Source organism: Eucalyptus grandis, chromosome 7 (genome assembly GCF_016545825.1).
Source record: "Eucalyptus grandis isolate ANBG69807.140 chromosome 7, ASM1654582v1, whole genome shotgun sequence".
Lineage (NCBI taxonomy): Eukaryota > Viridiplantae > Streptophyta > Magnoliopsida > Myrtales > Myrtaceae > Eucalyptus > Eucalyptus grandis.
In genome coordinates, this window is record NC_052618.1 from 22,489,821 (window position 1) to 22,509,268 (window position 19,448).

Genomic DNA, 19,448 nt, shown 5'->3' on the forward strand with positions numbered 1-19,448 from the left:
AACTGATTCTATATGATATGTATATTACTTTTTTTTTATTTATTTTAGGAATTAAAATAAGAAGTTAGATAAATATGTAATTACCTAATTCAAACTTGGAAATAATTTTAATTAAATCTTATTAAAAATTAGGAAATTTCCTAAATTACTATATTGCTCCTAAACATGAAATTCTAAACTAGAAAAAAATATTATCGTAACATGCTATGTTTTTTATTTTTTTTTTTTTTTTTTTTGTAATTTTCAAATAGGAGAGCTCACTAAATTAATCTCATGCAATATAATAAACACTATAATCAATATATTAACCCTGACACAAAAAAAAGAGAGTCAAAATACTAAAAAAATTCGATCCATCTCACACTCGAATTCTTGATTATTAAGTTTTCAATAAGGGAATTTATTTAAGAGTTAATATTACGAAAACTCCAAACTCATAAAGCTATTACAAGTTTACCAAACTATTTGCTTTTGGTCACTAATAGCTCTCAGCAACAGCTCATGGTCGAATTGGCTAGATTTACTTTTGCTCTCCTTGTTCTCTTCCTAAGGCGTTGATCTCTTCTCTCTATTCTGTGCTTTTCTCAGGTGCAAGGGCTCGAAATTCGTGGAGAATAACTTGAGAGATAACTTCTCGTTTTTCTTTTTTCTTTTTCTTGAGCGCGTGATCGTCTCTTTTTCTTTAAATTGAGAACCCACCCTAAATGTGCCGTAATCCTCCTGTATTTATGACCACCAATTTAGGGTTGACTTGCAAGAGCCCAAATTTTTTTAATTCCTATCTTGACACAAGAAGATATGCCTCATGAGGAAAAAATTATAATGTCTATTATAATGTCTCTTATAATTTAAATTGTGATAACATCAAGTTTAATTATTCTTCAAGTTTATCTTTAATTAATCATTGTTTACCAACTTGGCAACTCTCTTCATTAATTTTCGGCCATTGTAGGGACTAACAGGCAGCCAAATTTCCATCGACAAAGGCTTGAACTAGCTGATTTAAATTAAGCTCATAACTTTCTTGCCTTATTTCCATCTGCTATCAGTTCAATGCAAATTATATGAGCTTGACTAAAATGCTCCTAATATATACATATAAATGCAAAATATGCTTTAACTACTATTTTTTGTCTAAAGGCTTGGGTTGGTCTCTAATTTTTCTATGCAATGAACAACTAAATGGATCACTAAAATTTATGCATCAACAATCCCTTTAATTTTATTCTTATAACTAATTTTTCATCATGATTTTGAGAGTGTCCGGTGCACTTTGTCGATTAGAATTTAGTAACTTACAAACAGAAGAGATGATAAAAAAAGAAAATGAGAGATCTTACGAAATGAATGGTTCAGCTGTTACTTTTATGTAACTTAGTATTAGTTTAAAATCTTTAGAATCGACCTAGGCGAGTCCTTCTACACATGACGGTCAATAAATTAGGAAGGATTGGATTGCACAAATCAGATAAACTAGGAAACTTGATTGTCCACGTTCTCATTGATAATTTAGGAAGGCTCTGATACGCGTAATTAGATGAAGTAGGAGATTTGATTATGTGAATTGAGTAAGTTGGAGGACTTGATCATGTCAAAACATTTTGCGAAAAGGAAAAGGAAAATAAATTCTTTAAGCATTCTAATTGATAAATTAGGAAGGGTAAGATTGCACAAATCCAGTAAATTAGGAAATGTGGTTATCATATTCGGATTATTAAGAGATTTATTCATAAACATTCTAATCCCGACACCATCTATCACATCTAGTTGAGTACATTATTCATTATCATTCCCGTTCTTGATTTAAAATTATATCTTTCCAACTTTTGCAGATCCACTTTTGTCCCTTCCTTCCATATCATTCTAATCAGCCACTCTCCCTATAAATACATTCGAATTCGCTCTCTTCCTTCTCCTTGTCTTGTCCTGCGTTTTCGAAGAAACCTCGACACCCTAAGAAGAGAGAGAGAAGATGTCTCCGAAAGTCAAATGTCTCGCCCTTTTGGCCCTCCTCGCCGTCTCCTTCATCGTTGTCTGTTCGGCTGCGCGTCCTGACCAGGCATCTCATGGCGCTGCTTTGACGACACAGTCTCAGCCTCAAGTACGCCGCGCTTCTTGTTCCTTGACTTTTGTGGGAAAATTACCAAAAAGTCATCAACCTATTGTAATTGTGCCAATTCAATCCTAAACTTTTTTTTGGGGGCTAATTTAGCCCTAAATCTTTTACAATTGTGCTAGTTTAGTCCATATGGCTAAAATTGGCCAGCCGGCGCTAACGTGGATTTGGCAAAATTTTAAATATTTTTAAATATTTTTGGAATTTTTAATTTTTTTTTCACCTTCTCTTTCCAGCCGAGGCGAGGGCGGCCTTTGCGTCGTCGCTAGGTGAGACCTCGCGGAGATCATCGCGAGATGGTTAGGTGGGATCGAGCCTCGCTAGATCCAAGGCGAGGTTGACCTCGCCGGTGGGCCTCCTCGCCCAGGTGCGAGCCAAGCCGAGCCGAAGGCTCCTCACCACCGGTGGACAATTGGTTGGGCGAGCCAAGCCTCGCCGGCGGGCTCCTTGCCCAGGATCTAGTCGAGCTGAGCCAAATCTGGCAATAGCGGCCTTGCCGGCCACCGATGAGGTCAATTGGTTGGGTGAGGCTCCTCGCCTAGGGACGGCGAGGCTCGACCTCGCCCAAGCCTTGCCTTGCCAAGGCGAGCCGAGCCTCGCCAAATCTGGCAACAACGGCCTTGCTAGCCACCGGTGAGGTTGACCATCGCCTTGGCTGGGTGAGGCTCCTCACCTAGGGACATCGAGGCTCGACCTTGCCCAAGCCTTGCCTAGCCAAGGCGAGCCGAGCCTCACTAGATTTGGCAATAGCGGCCTCGCTAGATTTGGCAATAGCGGCCATTGGTTAGGTTGACCGTCGCCTTGGCTAGGCAAGGCTAAGCCTCACTAGGTTTGGCGAGGCCTCGCCAACCAAGGCAAGGGTTGACCTCACCGGGGGCTAGCGAGGCTCCTTGCCTAGGGATGATGAGGCCACCGTCACCAGATCTAACGAGGCTCGGCGAGGAGCCTCACTAGCCACAGTCACCTTGGTTGTCGCCTTGGTTGGGCAAGGCTGAGTCTCGCCAGGTCTAGCAGGGCCTCGCCCAGCCAAGGCGAGGCTCGACTTCGCCCAAGGACGATGAGGCTCACCAAATCCAAGGTGAGGGTCGACCTCACCGGTGGCTGGCAAGGCTCCTCGACCAAGGATGGCGAGCTGAGCCTCGCCAAATTTGGCAATAGTGGCCTCGCTAGCCATCGATGAGGTCGATCGTTACCGCGAGGCTCCCCGCCTAGGGATGGCGAGGCCGTCGTCACCAGATCTAGCGAGGCTTGGCAAGGAGCCTTGCTAGCCATCGGTGAGGTCGACCCTCACCTTGGCTAGGTGAGGCTGACCTCCCGGACGAGGAAGGAGAAGGAGGAAAAAAAAAATAAAAATTCAAAAATTCAAAAAATTTTAAAAAATTTTAAAAATTGCCATGTCGGCTTTTGTCGGACGATCGCATCCACGTTAGTGTCGGCCGGATGAACTAAATTAAATTGGTTTAGGACTAAATTGGCAAAAAAAAAAAAGTTTATAACTGAATTGGCACTAGTGCAATAGGTTTATGACTTTTTTGGGTAATTTTCCCGACTTTTGTTGCTGATCCATCGCTCAATGTTCCGTTCGTTCATTTCTGATCTTTACCTTTTGTTGTCGTCGTCGTCGTCTTTGCGGGTTAGGGATCGAAGGTCGGTGAAGGTTGCAGCGGCATGGGAGAAGAGGAGTGCCTGACGCGAAAAACCTTAGATGCCAACATCGATTACATCTACACCCAGAATCTGGATCCTTGAGTTTTTATTTTAACATTAATAAATGAGTTTCATATCAAATCAATAAGATGACATGCTGTTACTGGTGATTTATTTTTCTTTTCATTTTATTTGGGATTATATTGCTTATTCATGTCCTTGGCCGGCCGGCCACGTGTTGTCCCTTATTTCATGTACCATGAATTCGTGAGGATCGGGGTGGGATTTTTTTGGGCGAAGAGCCCCGTGGGGGTTCTTATCCTTGTGTTTTATGTCCCGGGAAACCCAGTTCAAGACGAAGTAGTTTAATGGACTTGCTCAGGTCCTGAATTAATTTTTGGGTACGGGAAAAATAAAGTACTTGTAAAGAAGATAGGTAGGAAAGGATTTTATTGATTTATTGTTTTTCTTTTGTTGGTAACCATAAAAGAATGCAATTTATGAAGAATGCTTTTTTTTTTTTTGTCAGTTCTACTCTATTCTTATTCTACACTCACTCTCAGACTTTAGCTTTGCTTATTGCAGGGCGTGGGAGTCGAAACTCACTCCTGAAACTTACACGTCCCCACCATATCCCCTGAGAATGTGGGGATTTGAACCCCTTACCTCCCCCTTCTATGTTGGAAGGATGGCCACTGGAGCGAATCCCAGTGGTTTATGAAGAACGCTTGTAAAGTTACAAAAGGCAAAAAGGCCAGGACTCCTTCAATTCTATTTAACTCAGCAGTTTTAATGCTTAAATTTGTTATTTGAACGGAGTTCCGTCAGGACCCCATTTTGATAAGCGGGGTATAATTCGGTTGGTAGTAATTCCCTGTTAGGGTTTTATCGGCTAGCTTTGTGAAATTAAACTTTTCAACGACAGTCGTGCCAAACCATAATAGTTTTTGATTGATGTCATCGTCGAAACAGAGTAAGGGGATTTTACAACAATCACCACATTTCCCAACGGATAACATAATAAATTCATATTGAAATCACCAAGTTATAAAATCGATAATGCAAACACTTCACAATTTACTATTCAATTACTTCGACATCAACGAACGGTTTACAATCAATTATTGGTAGGATCTACCAGATGGTAGAATTAAAAAGTAGGTATAATCACATGTGGTATAGACAAGTAGGTATAATCGACATGTGGGTATAATTGATAGGTAGATATAATCAACAAATGGTTTATATCATTTTTAAGTCCATTTTCGTGATTCTCGCATTCTTCATGTGTAACATGCTATTACACCTATAGGAACTCATCAAGACAAGTCAAATCATCACGATGTCACAGCATGCCATTATTGAGACTTGCTCACATTGACCATCAAAGTCAGACCAAATTAACAAACATTAGCCAATCAAGTCAAGAGTATAATTTTTTACCCAAAAAAAAAAAATCATGAGTATTAAGTAGATTAATCTAACTTAGCCCCTAGAGTTTTTACTTATCTTGAACCAAAAAAAAAAAAAAAAAAAATTGGACAACTTAAAGCTTTAACCACCTCCAAGCAATATAAATAAGAACAAAAATTAGCAACTCTCAATCTTTTGACAAAACTAGTTTAATAAAAGAGAATAAAGTCCACAATTTCACCTAGTAAACTCTTGAAAAGATGGAATTAGAAGCTTTAACAATACAAAAGTGGAATATTTGCTTTTACTTAAAAGATTGGAAAGTGAAACAAGAAGAGCAAAATTGAAAACTTGAAATATTTAGTTATAGAATTACATGACCAAGGGAATGTATTTAAAAGGCTACTCAAGAGTTACCAAGAGATAAGATCAAATAACAGAGGTTAAAGTAGTGATCACCTTGGGTTAAAAACAATAGGTGCAAAAGAGAGATAAGCATTCCAATCCAAAAGTTACAAGTGGCTTAACATGAGTAGCTAAAAGGAAATATTTGAACGGAAAAAGGGAGAGTATCATTGGCCAAGTAAAATACATGAACGAGGACTCGAGCATATCAAGAGCATTGGCAGGTTAATGTTAAAAGAGGTGATACGATGCACGATTTCATTTGTTAGGCTAAGTTCGATGTCACAAACTTAAGAGCATGCAGGTGAAAATACTTGGTGGAGAATGAAGAGAGGTGTGCACAAATTGAAGAGTGACAATGGCTCAACTATATAATTTCAAAGTAGATATTTTGATAAGTTATCAAGATATTTCGTCTATTAGTACATAAACTAGTAAATCAGTGTCGTTCTAAATACTAAAAAATCTATAATTTTTTTTATTCCACTAAAATTATTAATGAAAGATAATGGATGCTAGGAAAATCTCAACTTAGTAAACTTTAAAATTTGAAAACCATCCAATACGTATTTTATAGTGTGTCGATCCCCGTCAATAGATACTAAAGTGGTAAGATAATCACTGCCGTTCTATACAATCAACCTATATATTAACATCTATCAATTTAATTCTAAAGCATCAAATTTCAGGCAATTATGGTCATGGAAAATCATCCTTTGCACCTTCTGTACCTTGCAAAATTAATGACCTACCTGAGATTTCATACATGTCATCCAAAATTCCTAATTTATTAATGCTTAATTTTACATCTTAAATATTATTATCGAATATAAAAAATTCTGGACGTCACACTTACCTTGGACTAAGTCAGCGTCTCTCTAAGTTCCATCCTCCTCTACTTCTAACTTCTATATTTACTCGACATGAGAAAAACAGAATTTTTCGCTCAAATTTAGCATTGAACCCCCCTTTTTTTGCCATTTATCAAATGATAATTGTAGTTTTGTTTTTAACATAAATAGGAGGGTAATTGAGGCCAATAAATACCGACTATAGTCCGTCGAGCGACCAACCACATTGTAAATATTTTTTTTTTTTTTTTTTTCACAACTCCCACGTAAAATTTCGTAACGCACAAACACTTTGAAACCAATAGTCATGGGTTTGTTGTTACGACATTCTACGTGGAAGCTTTCGATTATGACGATAGATCATAAAAACCCCAGCCAAGAAATTATTAAGTTCTTTTTAGGAATGAGAGATAAGAATATGAAATATTTATTTTTGTAATCATGGATAAATTTATAAATATGGCAAAAAAAGAAGAAGTAATTCTTGTAGACCTTATTGTTTAATCCATTCATCGAATTTCCATTAATTTGGAAGTTAAATTATGCATGACTTTTGGCAAGGCAGCTCATTGGACTAATTTCTGGGAGGGAGATATTGAGATTTACATGCATGAAAAAAGAAGACATAAGATATGGGATTGGATATGCCATGACTTAAGTTCGTTTGATTGTTGAAATTTTGTTCGAACAGAAAATCTAGATATTCGAACTCGACTCAATTGCAATCTAAAGGTACAAAAGCATATAAAAGTGAGAACACAAACTATTCAAATACGATTCGACTAATTTTTAAGATAGGTTTAAATTATCAAGAAACGTTTAAATTATCACATCAGCATGATTTTGCAAATCAAAGTATCTTGTCAATATATCTGTAAATTTTCTTTTTCTATTGTTGACGGGGGAATATGATTTTAGGTCCGTCAATTTTATATTCACCAAATGCCCCTATGGCAAAGATATTTTCCTACCACATCCTTAGATAAAAAAATAAATTCGAAGAAATGCATTCTCTTCAAGTAGTCTTATACATCGAATAGAGAAAATGCAAATGAAAGGTGCCCGATTACTTTGATCATTGTTAATCTCAAAGTCAAATAATTTTTTGAGTGCATTTGTTTGGGGAAAATTTAACAAAAAAGGAAAACAGTTTTGCAGAAAATTATCTTTCAGGAAAATGATTAATTTTTATATGTTTGGTGGTATGTGACAAAAATGTATTTAGTGTTTGGATCTCATTTTGAAAATGATTTAAATCTCATTTTTATCTCATCCAAAAAAAAAAACATTTTTAAAATTTTTTATTTTTTTATTTTACTTCTTTTCTTTCTTTTTCCTTCTTTCTCCTTTGCCAATCATTGAGCCTTGGTGACGGCCGCAATAGGCCATTGGCGCAATCGTCAAGGCCCAACGAGGTTGAGCTTGCTTGAGGCCAACCCACACTTGTAGTTGGTTGACAAAGGAGGAAGAATGAAAAAAAAAAAAAAAAATTAGAAAATAGAAAAAAAAAAGAAAATATTTAAGAAATCAAATTTTGAAATAAAAATAAAAAATAAAATATTAAAAAATTCAAAATGAGCAATTCTGGAAAGTATTTTCACCTTTTTAGGTTTAGGATTTTTTTTTTGGTTGAATAGATTTAAGAATTTACTTTTCTAATTTCATGCGTGAATATTTTCCTTAATCAAAAGTGTTTTCAATTGCTAATCATTTTTGACAAATCAAACGGGTAAAAATTCGAAAAACTAATTCAGGGGAAACACTCTCTCAAACAAATGCACCCATGCTCTCATGAGTTTTCCTTTTCCTTTTCCTTTTTTTCGTTTGGCGTGTGTGCCTTTTTTTTTGTTGGGAAAAACCACTAAGATACTTTGGAGGGCCAATCATGACCACGTCCACTTAGCAATACCGAATAATCGAATATGTTTGACCTCGACATTCAATATCATTCCCGATATGCATGATAATGTTGACCGAATTCATTATGCTTGTGTCCATTACTCATGAGTTTGAATACGTACCGATTCGACATGATTAATAGGCGGGTCCAGCTTAAATTGGGTTGGGTGTTTCGGGATTGAGCGTGTCAAGTACAATGTTAGACTTTTCTAGCAAAAAAAAAAAAAAAAACAATGTTGGATTTGTCCATATTGATGAAATAATAAATTCATAGGCACTATCCCGCTCTATAGACCTAGGACAGTGTTTCATCGTTTGAATTTCAATTAGGATTGGATAGAAAATGTCATATTAAAATCTTCCAAACGTTCTTTGAATTGTGAAATATTCTTATCATATGTTTTATTCAATTGAAGATGGAATAAAAATATTTGAAAATCTCACCATCTCAAAATATTTTACAGCTTGAGCTCCCTCAGCAATGTCTCAAACCCACTCTCTCAAGCTACCTTCGGTTTGTCTACTTCACCCTCGGTTTTGCTAGATCCATGGCCATCTCCACCACTAGATCATAATCCTCACTCAGCTTTACCATGTATCAGAGGCGATTCAGACACTGGCGAAGACGAGCCTTGGGTCACTGAAGGCATTGTGAAGTGACTGGGGAGGTTGCGTCGTGGCATTTTGGTGATGAGACAGCGATGGCTGATGTAGATGTGAAGGATGTCGACGAGGTGGTGGACGCCGTGTGCGAAGCTTAGGTGCCAATTGACGTCAAAGCCAACGAACTAGGGTAGTGAGGGGCGGATATGAGATGGATAGAATCCACCTGTGGATGACAATTGAGGTGGTGAGTAACAAGGGCAAACACACCTCTCTTTCTTGTGAAAGACAAGATCTTTCGAAAGGATTTGAATTATTCAATGACGATGATTATGTAACATATAACTTCTCATTTTCATCATAAGTTATCGGAGTACGATCGATTGGACAATAATTGGTCGATGGCAAGGACGATAGCACGGTAGTTGGAAGCTATGATGACCGGCTCCATCACTCCATTATTGGAAAAAAAAAATAGAAAAAAATTGTTGTACTGCTATCTTTTTAAAACTAATTTAAGTGTATGTCTGAGTAAATTTCTGTTCTAAACATATTCTTAAATGGGTAAACTGAAAAACAGATTGATTATCACGGCCGGCAACTTTTGTCATTTCCTCTTACAAAATGATTTTCATCAGCCACGGCCCCCGCTATAAATACGTTGGAACTTGCTCTCCTTCTTCTCCGTGTCTTGTCCTGCGTCGTTTGACCCATTCGAAGAAAAGCTCGAAACCCGAAGAGAAGAGAGAGAGAGAGAGAGAGAGAGAGAGATGTCTCCGAGAGTCAGATGTCTCGCCCTCTTGGCCCTCCTCGCCGTCTCCTCCTCCTTCGCCGCCGTCTCCTCCGCCGCACGCCCCGAGCCAGCATCTCGCGGCGGCGCTTCGACTTCGACGACGCAGCCTCGTCCTCAGGTAACCACCTTCCTGCTTTTTAAGTTCTTGTTTTCTCGAAACCATGTCGATCCGTCGCGAGATGTCGGTTTCTGATCTTTACCCTTTCTCGTCGTCTCTGCGTGTGTTCGTGACCGAAGGTCGGTGAAGACTGCGGCGGCGGCGGCGGCGGCGGAGGAGGGGCGGAGGAGTGCTTGATGCGACGAACCCTAGAGGCTCACCTCGATTACATCTACACCCAGAATCACCAGCCTTGAGAAGCCTTTTTTTTTTCCTTTTTCTTTTTTTTGTACTTCTTTTTGTTTTAGTTTTCATTTCTCCATTTTTTTTTGTCATTTTGTGATATTATTATTTTTTTCCAAATTCATGTTTTGCTTTGTGAGTATGAACGGAATCAAATCAATTGGAGGCTTGCGTCGAGTTGTTACTGGTGTAGTTGTTCCTGGTGTTGTCATTTTCTTTTCATTTTATTTTGGGATTATATTGCTTATTCATAGACATTAATTAACATATGGGTAAGAGAAAAATAAAGCAATTATAAAAAAAGGTATAAGTAAAAAAAGAATTTGCCTAATTTTTTTATTTTCTTTTTCTGATAACCGTAAAAGGAGACTATTTATGAACAAAGCTTGACGTTGCAAAAGTTAAAATGCCAAGACTCCTTCAATTCTATTTGACGTAACATGCTTTTAATGCTTAAACTTTGTTATTCGAATGGAGCGTTGAATCTCAACGGCATATAATTCGATTGGGTAGCAATTCCCTATCAGGTTTTTATTGAATTTTTTCAACCAGCTTTGTGAAATTAAGCACTGGCCGACAGTTGCGTCAAAGCCCATCTTGATGACCTAAAATCGATCCTTCTATGCTGGCCAAAACATAAAGAGAAAAAGAAAAGCTCGATAGATTGTTTTCGTCTTGATGGTGTATATGCTCATAGAGGAATTTGACGCATTGCTTTGCATTTAATCGATTTCCATATTAGGCTAAAATACCAGCTCATGAAATGGCAAAATCATGGAGTGTTGGGTGAATTTTTGGGAGAGTCCCTATTGACGTACGGTTTTGCATGAGTTCCCATGTGGGTTTGCACATGGGAATCGGGGACAATTGCACCTACTCTCCGCACAAGCATCTTGATCCCCAATCATATTATATATGCTTGGAACTCCGCCTACCTTGTACTAGTCAAAGCCACTCTAAGTTGACCTTCACCCTCCTCTACTTCTAATTTTTAAGTATAATCGCCTCGAGAAAACCGGAATTTGTCCCCCAAATTGAGCATTGAGCCCCTCCTGCCATTTATAAAATCATAGTTGTACTTTGTTTTTAGCATAATTGGGAGCGTAATTCAGAGGGCGATGAGGCCAAGAAGGCCCCGATTATAGTCCCTCAAAAAATCAACAGTCCGCCGTACCTAATTGATTGTGACGCATGTTTTCTTTTTAATTGTAATTCCCATATAAAGTGTCATGATATGTAGGGTTAAGCAAAATAAATCATCTCGATCGGCTAGTTTTCAACGTTTCGCAAAGACACCAATCCAGTTCTCAGTTTCATGTAATTGGAATTAGTGAATTTCGGTATAGTTCCCAATTTCATATGTGGAATCACTCACTTAGACAGAAACCATTTTTATTTTTTATTTTTATTGTCAAAAATCCCTAATAATTGAGGTTGATGTTGCTTCACGCTTCTCACCGAAGGAGGGACTTGGGTGAGGGCCTTGGTCTAGGGGATATCAGAAAGGCCCTTTTCAACTATGCTTCAAATGAACTACTAAGGTTTACCCAGTGGCCACATTTTCTAACATGGAAGGAGAATGTGGGGAGTTCGAATCCTCATATTCTCAAGGAGATTTGGGTGATAACGAGTTAGTTTTAGGAGTGAGTTTCGACTCCTATGCCCTGCAAAGAGACAGGGTAAGCTTCTAATGAGCATCGAAGCGTTGTCTTTGTTGATTTGGAGCTTACTGGTCCCAAATGTCCTGCGGCGAGGTGGGATTTTCCGGCTTCCTAACTCACTATTCCTTCGCTTGTCCCCGGCCACCATCATCAATGTCTTCTACACTATCTTTGAGTGACTCTGATGTCTTATTGTTGGCGCCCAAATTAGCTTACTGGGCTTCGTAAGCCGAAAAGAATAAAGCATGCCCAATACACAGGAATCCATGGAGAGTGGGCCAAAATGCCAACAGTCGAGAAATAAGGGTCTTGAACAATGCGACAAAAGGCTTGTTGAAACCGACGGAATGGGAATAAAAGCAGTTATAGCGGAAATATCAGCAAGGCTGGGTGGTTACTGATAAGAAATCGAGATTTCCAGAACATTGTAGATATTGAAATGATAACTGCTAAAAGGTAATTACCTGTGGATTACCACTATAAATAGCCGAAGAGGCATCAATGTATGGACCTTCCGCGAAATCGACAATCGATCATTCAGTTTTTTCAATTGTTATTGTTATCTTTCATTTTATTGCACTTTTACATTCATTCGTACATCTACTTTTCTCCTGTTTTCTTGCATTTTACTTTTGCCAGTTTAGATTAGTTGCTTCCTTTTCGGAGTCACACAGAACCCGTTACAATCAATAAAACCGAAGCTTTGCATCTTTGGCGAAAGATTTTGTCGAGGGAACATTTCTATGGCGAACACTTCTTCAACTTCAATCTAAGCTCTAGCAGATTCTTACCAGAGGTGACGTTGACTTTGAGAGGACAGGACGTGTAGAGCTCTTTGCCTTTGGAGGCAAGATATTGAATGGTAAGCGGTCTTTTCATCTCCATCCCTGTAATTTAACCTCTCTAACCTTCATCTTCCTCTTAATCTCCATCCTCTCTGTCTTGATGTTCCTTTGCGCTTCTCATCGCAAGCCCCAGAAGTTGACAAAGCACAGCGTGTCCATCCCCCATTCGAGCGAGAAGAAGTTTTCTCGAGGCTCAACAGCAGCATTAGCAGCAAGGCGCTCCTTATAGGAAGATGAGATCGTGGAAGAAGACAGCCATGCGGCTCTTTGGAGGAAGACGATCATATGAGGAAAACAGTTCTATTTATCCACCAGGAAATCAGTCTGGATCGGTCTGGTGGGATCAGATAGTCTAGTACTCGGTTCTAGAAACTAGAAACCAGTCCCTCTTATCCGGTTCCTGATTCTTGGGACGGAATTAGACCACCTAGGCATCAATTACCCCTAATAATGCACAAATACTTTGAAATTGATAGTCATCGGTGTGTTATTACAACATTTACCTAGAAATTATGATATCGATTATGACGAGGGATCCTAGAAACCCCTAGTCAAGAAACTAATAAGTTTTCTCTAAAGAACCATAATATGCAAATGGATACAACCTTCCGCAAACAATTCATTATAAACAACAATGGACTTCATTGCAACATTCCAAAGCCATAAGTTTAACTTTGACAAGAAATATAAATGGGCTATAGTGACATCGATGATATACATCAGCTAGTAATGCCAAAGCTAGCGAGAGAAAGAAAACATAATCATTCTTTCTTGCGATTTTGAAAACTATAGTGTTCTGACTCTCTCCTTGTTTTTACGAAAAATCAATGAGTTACTAAGAAGAAAAAGTTTTGACTCTTGCTGTTTTTGTGAATCTTAGATCCGAACAAGAGAGCTATGGAATAAGAGGAGTTTTGACTCTCTCACTAAAGTTGCGGAACAGTTGCAAATTGGAAACATTTTGCTAATTCTCGAAAACGGTAAGAGAGCAGGGTTTTCTTAAAAAATCTCATCGCCCCTCACTTTCGAGAATTAGAAAAATGTTTGTCAACTTGAATTTGATGCACTTTTACGCAGGCTTGGTGCCTCGAGATACCGGATTTTTTAAACTTCATTTATATTTACTTATTTTTTTATATTAGTTTTCCGTCTCTTCTTTTTATTCCTTTATTATTCCCTTTATTCCTTAATAAAAATTTTATTAAATAATAAACTAAAATGATACGATGAATTTTAATCCCGGTTACAAAACATAGCCTTAAGGATTTTCATATCTCTCTTTAGAACCTATTAATTTTTTTTCATGAGAAAATAGTAGATGCTCGATTAGGCTTGCAAAGCTATCGAATGGACTATTAATAAGCATGTTGTCGACTCAACAAGATATATAAATAACTTGAGCTCAAACTTGAAATCAGAAAAGTCAATCCCCAGCAATTGTCGAGTCAAGCCCATGTTATTTGCGAGTAGGTTGACTTGAATAGTCCCATTTACATTCGTAAATATCAACACCAAAATTGTAAAAATAAGGCAAATAAGCTATTCAAATCTTTGACTTTACTGATTTTTCAAAATTTATGTAAACTATCGCATTCAAATCTCGATTAGGCTTGCAAAGCTTGTCGAAAGGAGTACTAATAAACATATGGCCGACTCAATAAGATATATAAATAACTTGAGCTCGAACTCAAAATCAACAAAGTCAATTTCCAGCCATTGTCGAGTCGAGCCCGTGCTATTTGTGAGTAGGTTGACTCGAATAGTCCCATTGACATTCGTAAGTATCAACGCTGAAATTTTAAAAATAAAGTAAATAAGCTACTGAAATCTTTGACTCTACTAATTTTATTTTTCCCAAATGCCCCGATGGCAACAAAATTTCCTATCATATCCTTAGATTAAAGAAAATAAAAGTGATGCAATCTTCCCATTTTTATTTTTTTGGTGCTTTTTTGTAGGGGCAGAAACCGCTAAGATGCTTTGGAGGGCCAATCATGCTTACTCAAAGTTGTCGGCCCACTTAGTATGCGGAATCATTGACTACGTTTGACCTCGACATTCAAATATTCTATCTGATGTCAATGATGATGTTGACCAAATTCGTCACGCGACGGTCCTCATGACTCATGAGTTTAGGCACGTAGCACATAGACATGATTACCGCATACCACGTGTAGCGCATGATTGAGAGCCGGCACGCTCCGTTTGCCGCATACCACGTGTAGCACATGATTGAGGACATGATTGAGGGCTCGCGGGTCCTCGCTGCCAATCGGCCGGTGTTGCGGCCATCCCCCGGTCGGGCCTGCAACCCCGGCCGACCCTCCCCTTCGTCGGGCCCTTCCCGGCGGCGGGGGAGGCGACGAGGGCTGCAGCCCTCGCCGGATTTGGGCGAGGGCCGACCCTCGCCCCAAATCTGGCGAGGGCTCGTGGCCCTCACCGCCCGATCAGCCGGGGCCGGCACCCCGGCCGATCCTCCCCCTCCGTCGCGGCCCTTCTCGGCGACGGCGGGGGAGGCGGTGGCGGCGAGGGCTTAGCGCACCCCTTTGACCTCCTTTTTATTTATTTATTTATTTATTTTTTTTAATTTTTAGAATACTTTAAATAAAATTAAGTTTAAATTTAATTAAATTAATTTTATATTATTATTTACACATCAGACACGAAACGGCGTCGTTTTTGCATTTTCTCGCCATGTCAGTGTGCAAAACAACGCCGTTTTGGACCAAACTCGTCGGAAAATTACCACGTCAGCCATTTTGCTGGATTTTCGCCGGAGTGGCACCTAAGTGTTCCACACCTAAGTGTTCCATTTAACTTTGAAACTGGTACTCTATTGAATCCCAGGCCCCTTTATGTTACCATCACTTGGTTGCTCCAGAATGAATAAGTGTACATTTTCGAAGTTATGGCACTTAAGTGTCATTTTGTGCCAAGTTATAGCACTTGGGCTGTTCTTCTGCCACACACAAGTGTAGAACATCCAATTCAAGAGTAGGCATATCATCTTTCACCTTGCTGAAAGTAGATGTCCAGAAGAAAGCTTAAAGAACAGCATTGGAATGCTAGTAAGTAAAACTACATTATCACGACAAAAAGGCCATTCCACCACAGCACTTCAGAAGCACTATTCTTAGATTTTGTTGAAGGCGATGATGTCACAACTCTGAACGTATTCATTGATAGGCTCAGCTTGAAGATGATCCTTGATGAGGGTGTCCACTGAGACAAGGTCATCCACAATAGTCATCATGATCTGCAAATTCTTATCCCGTAACCCACTAGAACCAGTTTCGCTGCAAGGAAGAAAGCAAAAGAAGAAATCCTCATTAAGGGATAAACATGACATTCAGTGACAAAGCATTATGGTCATACTAGCGATATAATGAGACAGTCAAAACTTACAAGCTCCCCAGAAGAGCCCAGGCATCTCCACACTCCTAACAGCCTCTTCCAGCTTCTTCATGTCTGTCTCATCATCCCAAGGTTTCACATCCAAGAGGACAGATGACTTTCCACCTATAACAGGAACCAGATACACACACAAGACAAGATATTGAAATCACTGATGAGAATTTTATTCCAAAAAAAGAAACAAGTTCAGGCTAGCAAGCAGCCTAATCAACTTGATAAATAAGTTTCTAAGAATTAGGTTAACACCTTCAAGCAAGCAAGCTGTATACATCTATCTATCTTTTGCTTTCTTTATTGCAGAGCAAAGTTCACTTACTGATCATATCAGGTATAAACGTAAATGAACCAGGACGCATCAGCCCTCAAGAGTCAAGATATAACAGCTGCTACTATTGTATGTATTTTTTTTCTTAACCCAGGAGAGAAGTGACTCCAAGAAAGTGAATTTAGGAGAATGATTGCAAAGTTACTTTCTTTCTTCGTTGTGAATGCCTTTTTGGCTGCTTCCCTCTCTTCTGCAGCCTTCTGGTCCTCCTCTGTCTCTTCACCAAAGAGATCCAAGTCATCGTCATCCTCAGCAGGAGCAGCCTGGTGAAAAGAAAATGAAACATCAAATCTTGACCATTCAAAATAGAAACGTCAGCAAAAGTCAAAACCCAAAACTCTACCGAGTTAAAGCGAATCTTAAAGAGATGCATTTAGTTGCTTAGTGATCTAAAGGTCAACTTAACATAAGGTCCTTGTTTCGAAATTTAAGACTATTTACTCATACATGTAATTCCACAGGACAAGATAAGGACAACTTTCTCCACAAAGGCAAGATAGTAGGGTCTAGTCACTTAGTCATTATTAAGTTGTTCAAACCTAGATCAAAGCAAGATCCCTACTCTGTAACATGTGTAGCAATGTGCATAAAAAGCATTCACTGAATCAAATGAAACAATGTTTCTGAGTTTTACTCGCCACTATGGATAAAATTCCATCGGTGCTTACTGAAGATTGGAAGGGACAATTCCATTTTGGGTTACATAAAGTGTAAGAAGTTAATAGAATTAGCAAAAGATACATAAAGTGTAAGAAGTTAATAGAATTAGCAAAAGAAAGGTTATATAGCTAGAAGAAGCGAGGCCTCTAGCAACAGGACCACCTCATCTGACACAAAGGCTTTACAGACAGAACAGGCTCTCCTGATAATAGAAAAGCATACCTCGATGAAAGTAAAATTGAGATTTTTGAGGAGATTAGCCTATATATAAAACAAGAAAATCTGTAACATCGAAAGCTTATGATGCCAAATTCTTATTAAAACAACAACAAACTGAGCCTATCCCTCTGAACGGGGTGGATAAATCCTTCTACACCATTTCATTCGATTCAATTTCTCATCGAAGTCTTAAAAAAGAAGCCACTGCATCGGTACATATAAAATACCCCTCAACTTCTTCAACTGGAGCACCTTTGGCACCTACTCTCTAAGTAGAGCCGACATTGACATGCGACATGGGACACAACACGACACACCAACACATCGTTTCTAAAAAAACAGAGAATTCCGACACATCAGGACACGTTAGATATTAAATATATATATTTTTATATATACATAATAAATTATCATTTTTATGTTTATTTCAATCAAATTAATTTCATTCAAATTCATAAATAATTAAATAAATAAAAAGCCTATAATGAATTTACACTAAAAACATTTATCCACCATTTATTAATATCATTCATTGTTTCAATTAAACAAATTCAACTCTATTCATAATTCATAAACTTGATGAAAAGACAAGTAATCCACATTTTGGACTCGCATATTAGATATGTCCGAAGAGGAGAAAAAAAACTTGGGGGATGAATTGTGTATCACCAGAAGTGAGAGTCAAAATAGAAGAGAATAATAGATTTTTTTTTCTTTCTTCATTTATTATTTTTAGTATTGTGTTTTATTTTTTCACATATATGCATTTTGACCTCTCATTTATTAATTTTTTAAATGGACTTCAATATCAAAATCACGTGTTAGAAACTTGCATGTTAGAATTCCGACTCGAATGTCGAAGAATATCGGGAAAGTTGACCAGGTGTCAGATTTTCTGACACATGTTGACCAATGTGTCGAAGAGTGTTGGAGAGTGTTGGACACGTATCGAAGTGTCCGACACGACACATAGGCTTTTGGAGAGTGTCGGTGCTTCATAGTGTATAACTCGAGGAAAACAACTACTCCTAGCAATTGGAAGGTCAAGCATAGATCCGCCTTTAAGTATCGTCTCTTGTCACGCAAAGAGAAGACCACCAGGGAGACACATATCGAGAATGAAATGAAGAGTCTACAAATAAAGCCCCAGCTCGTATAGACCGCCTTTGCCTTCACATATCGTAGATGAGGCCCAATTCAATTTCGATGACTTTAAAAACCTCTACATTGTGCTTGTCACGCACTAGCTCCCTTGACCTTTTAAGGACCTACTCAGGTCCAATAATATCGATAGGCAAGTGTCGCGTTCCTCCAAGCTGAACAAGTGATTTGCGAAAAGATGATGACTAGTGTCAACCAAGTTGCTGGCCACTAGTAGTGCGCACACATGGCCTTGTATTCTTGGTCCTCAGAGTCCTTCTTGGAACTTAGTTTCTGAGACAAAAGGTCTGTGATTGCATCATTGATCATAATCACTGCATCATCTCGTACCTCAATGACTTGATGAGGCACGACATTGTACCCCTCGGCCTCCTTCAACTCACATTCCTCTACAATTGAAAAAAGAGACACATTCTTTTTTTTTTAACGGTCAACGGTGAAAGTCAACGTTCAATGGTCAACGAGTTACCAAAAATGGGTCGAGTCAAGCCGAATCGAGCAACCCGACACGTGCCTGGCGCGTGCGTGGGCAACCACCGGCTGACATCACGATGACATCAGTTGGCACGTGCCACGCACGTGCCAACAGTTGCCGCACGCGTGCCGCACGTGCACGTGCGGTTACTGTGTGTGTGCATCGCACACGCCTGCGGTTTCCCCTGCTTGCTCGTGCCAGCAAATTATGTGTGCTCAACATGTGGCCTCCCCTGTCAATCAACGAGGAGGGTAGTTGCTGCTCACCCTTCACTTCCTTACCTGTGATTGTCTCAAGAATTAGTTCCCTCATATAGCCTATCACGTCCTCACGGCCATGGTAGAGAAACTTCACCCCATCTCGTCAACGTGCAATAGCTTAAGGAATTTCCACTAGCAAAAGTCATTTTCTTTGAAGGAGCACCTCATTAGGCTATATTGGCCGATGGAATTGGACCACCTGCGCCTTTTAGACAGTGGTTGGATTTGGTTGACAAAATTGAACACAATTGATTGCTTGTTCTTTATGAGCCAACAGGCGAACTGGTTGGAGAAAAGGATATGAGATAGTGCATATATACGTCGAGGAAAATGGCTGCTCCTAGCAACAGGAAGGTCAAGT

The 19,448-nt window shown here is 39.0% G+C and overlaps 1 protein-coding gene and 1 pseudogene across 1 annotated transcript; one reads left to right on the forward strand and one right to left on the reverse strand.

Annotated features, from left to right (window-relative positions):
* Positions 1-9,630: 9,630 nt before the first annotated feature.
* LOC104453059 (phytosulfokines 4) lies at positions 9,631-10,244 on the forward strand. The gene is made up of 2 exons (XM_010067559.3): positions 9,631-9,845; positions 9,965-10,244. The coding sequence occupies exons 1-2, from the start codon at positions 9,705-9,707 to the stop codon at positions 10,079-10,081; spliced, it is 258 nt and encodes an 85-aa protein (XP_010065861.2). The 5' UTR covers positions 9,631-9,704; the 3' UTR covers positions 10,082-10,244.
* A 5,336-nt stretch (positions 10,245-15,580) lies between these two features.
* LOC104430938 lies at positions 15,581-19,139 on the reverse strand (annotated as a pseudogene).
* Positions 19,140-19,448: the final 309 nt, after the last annotated feature.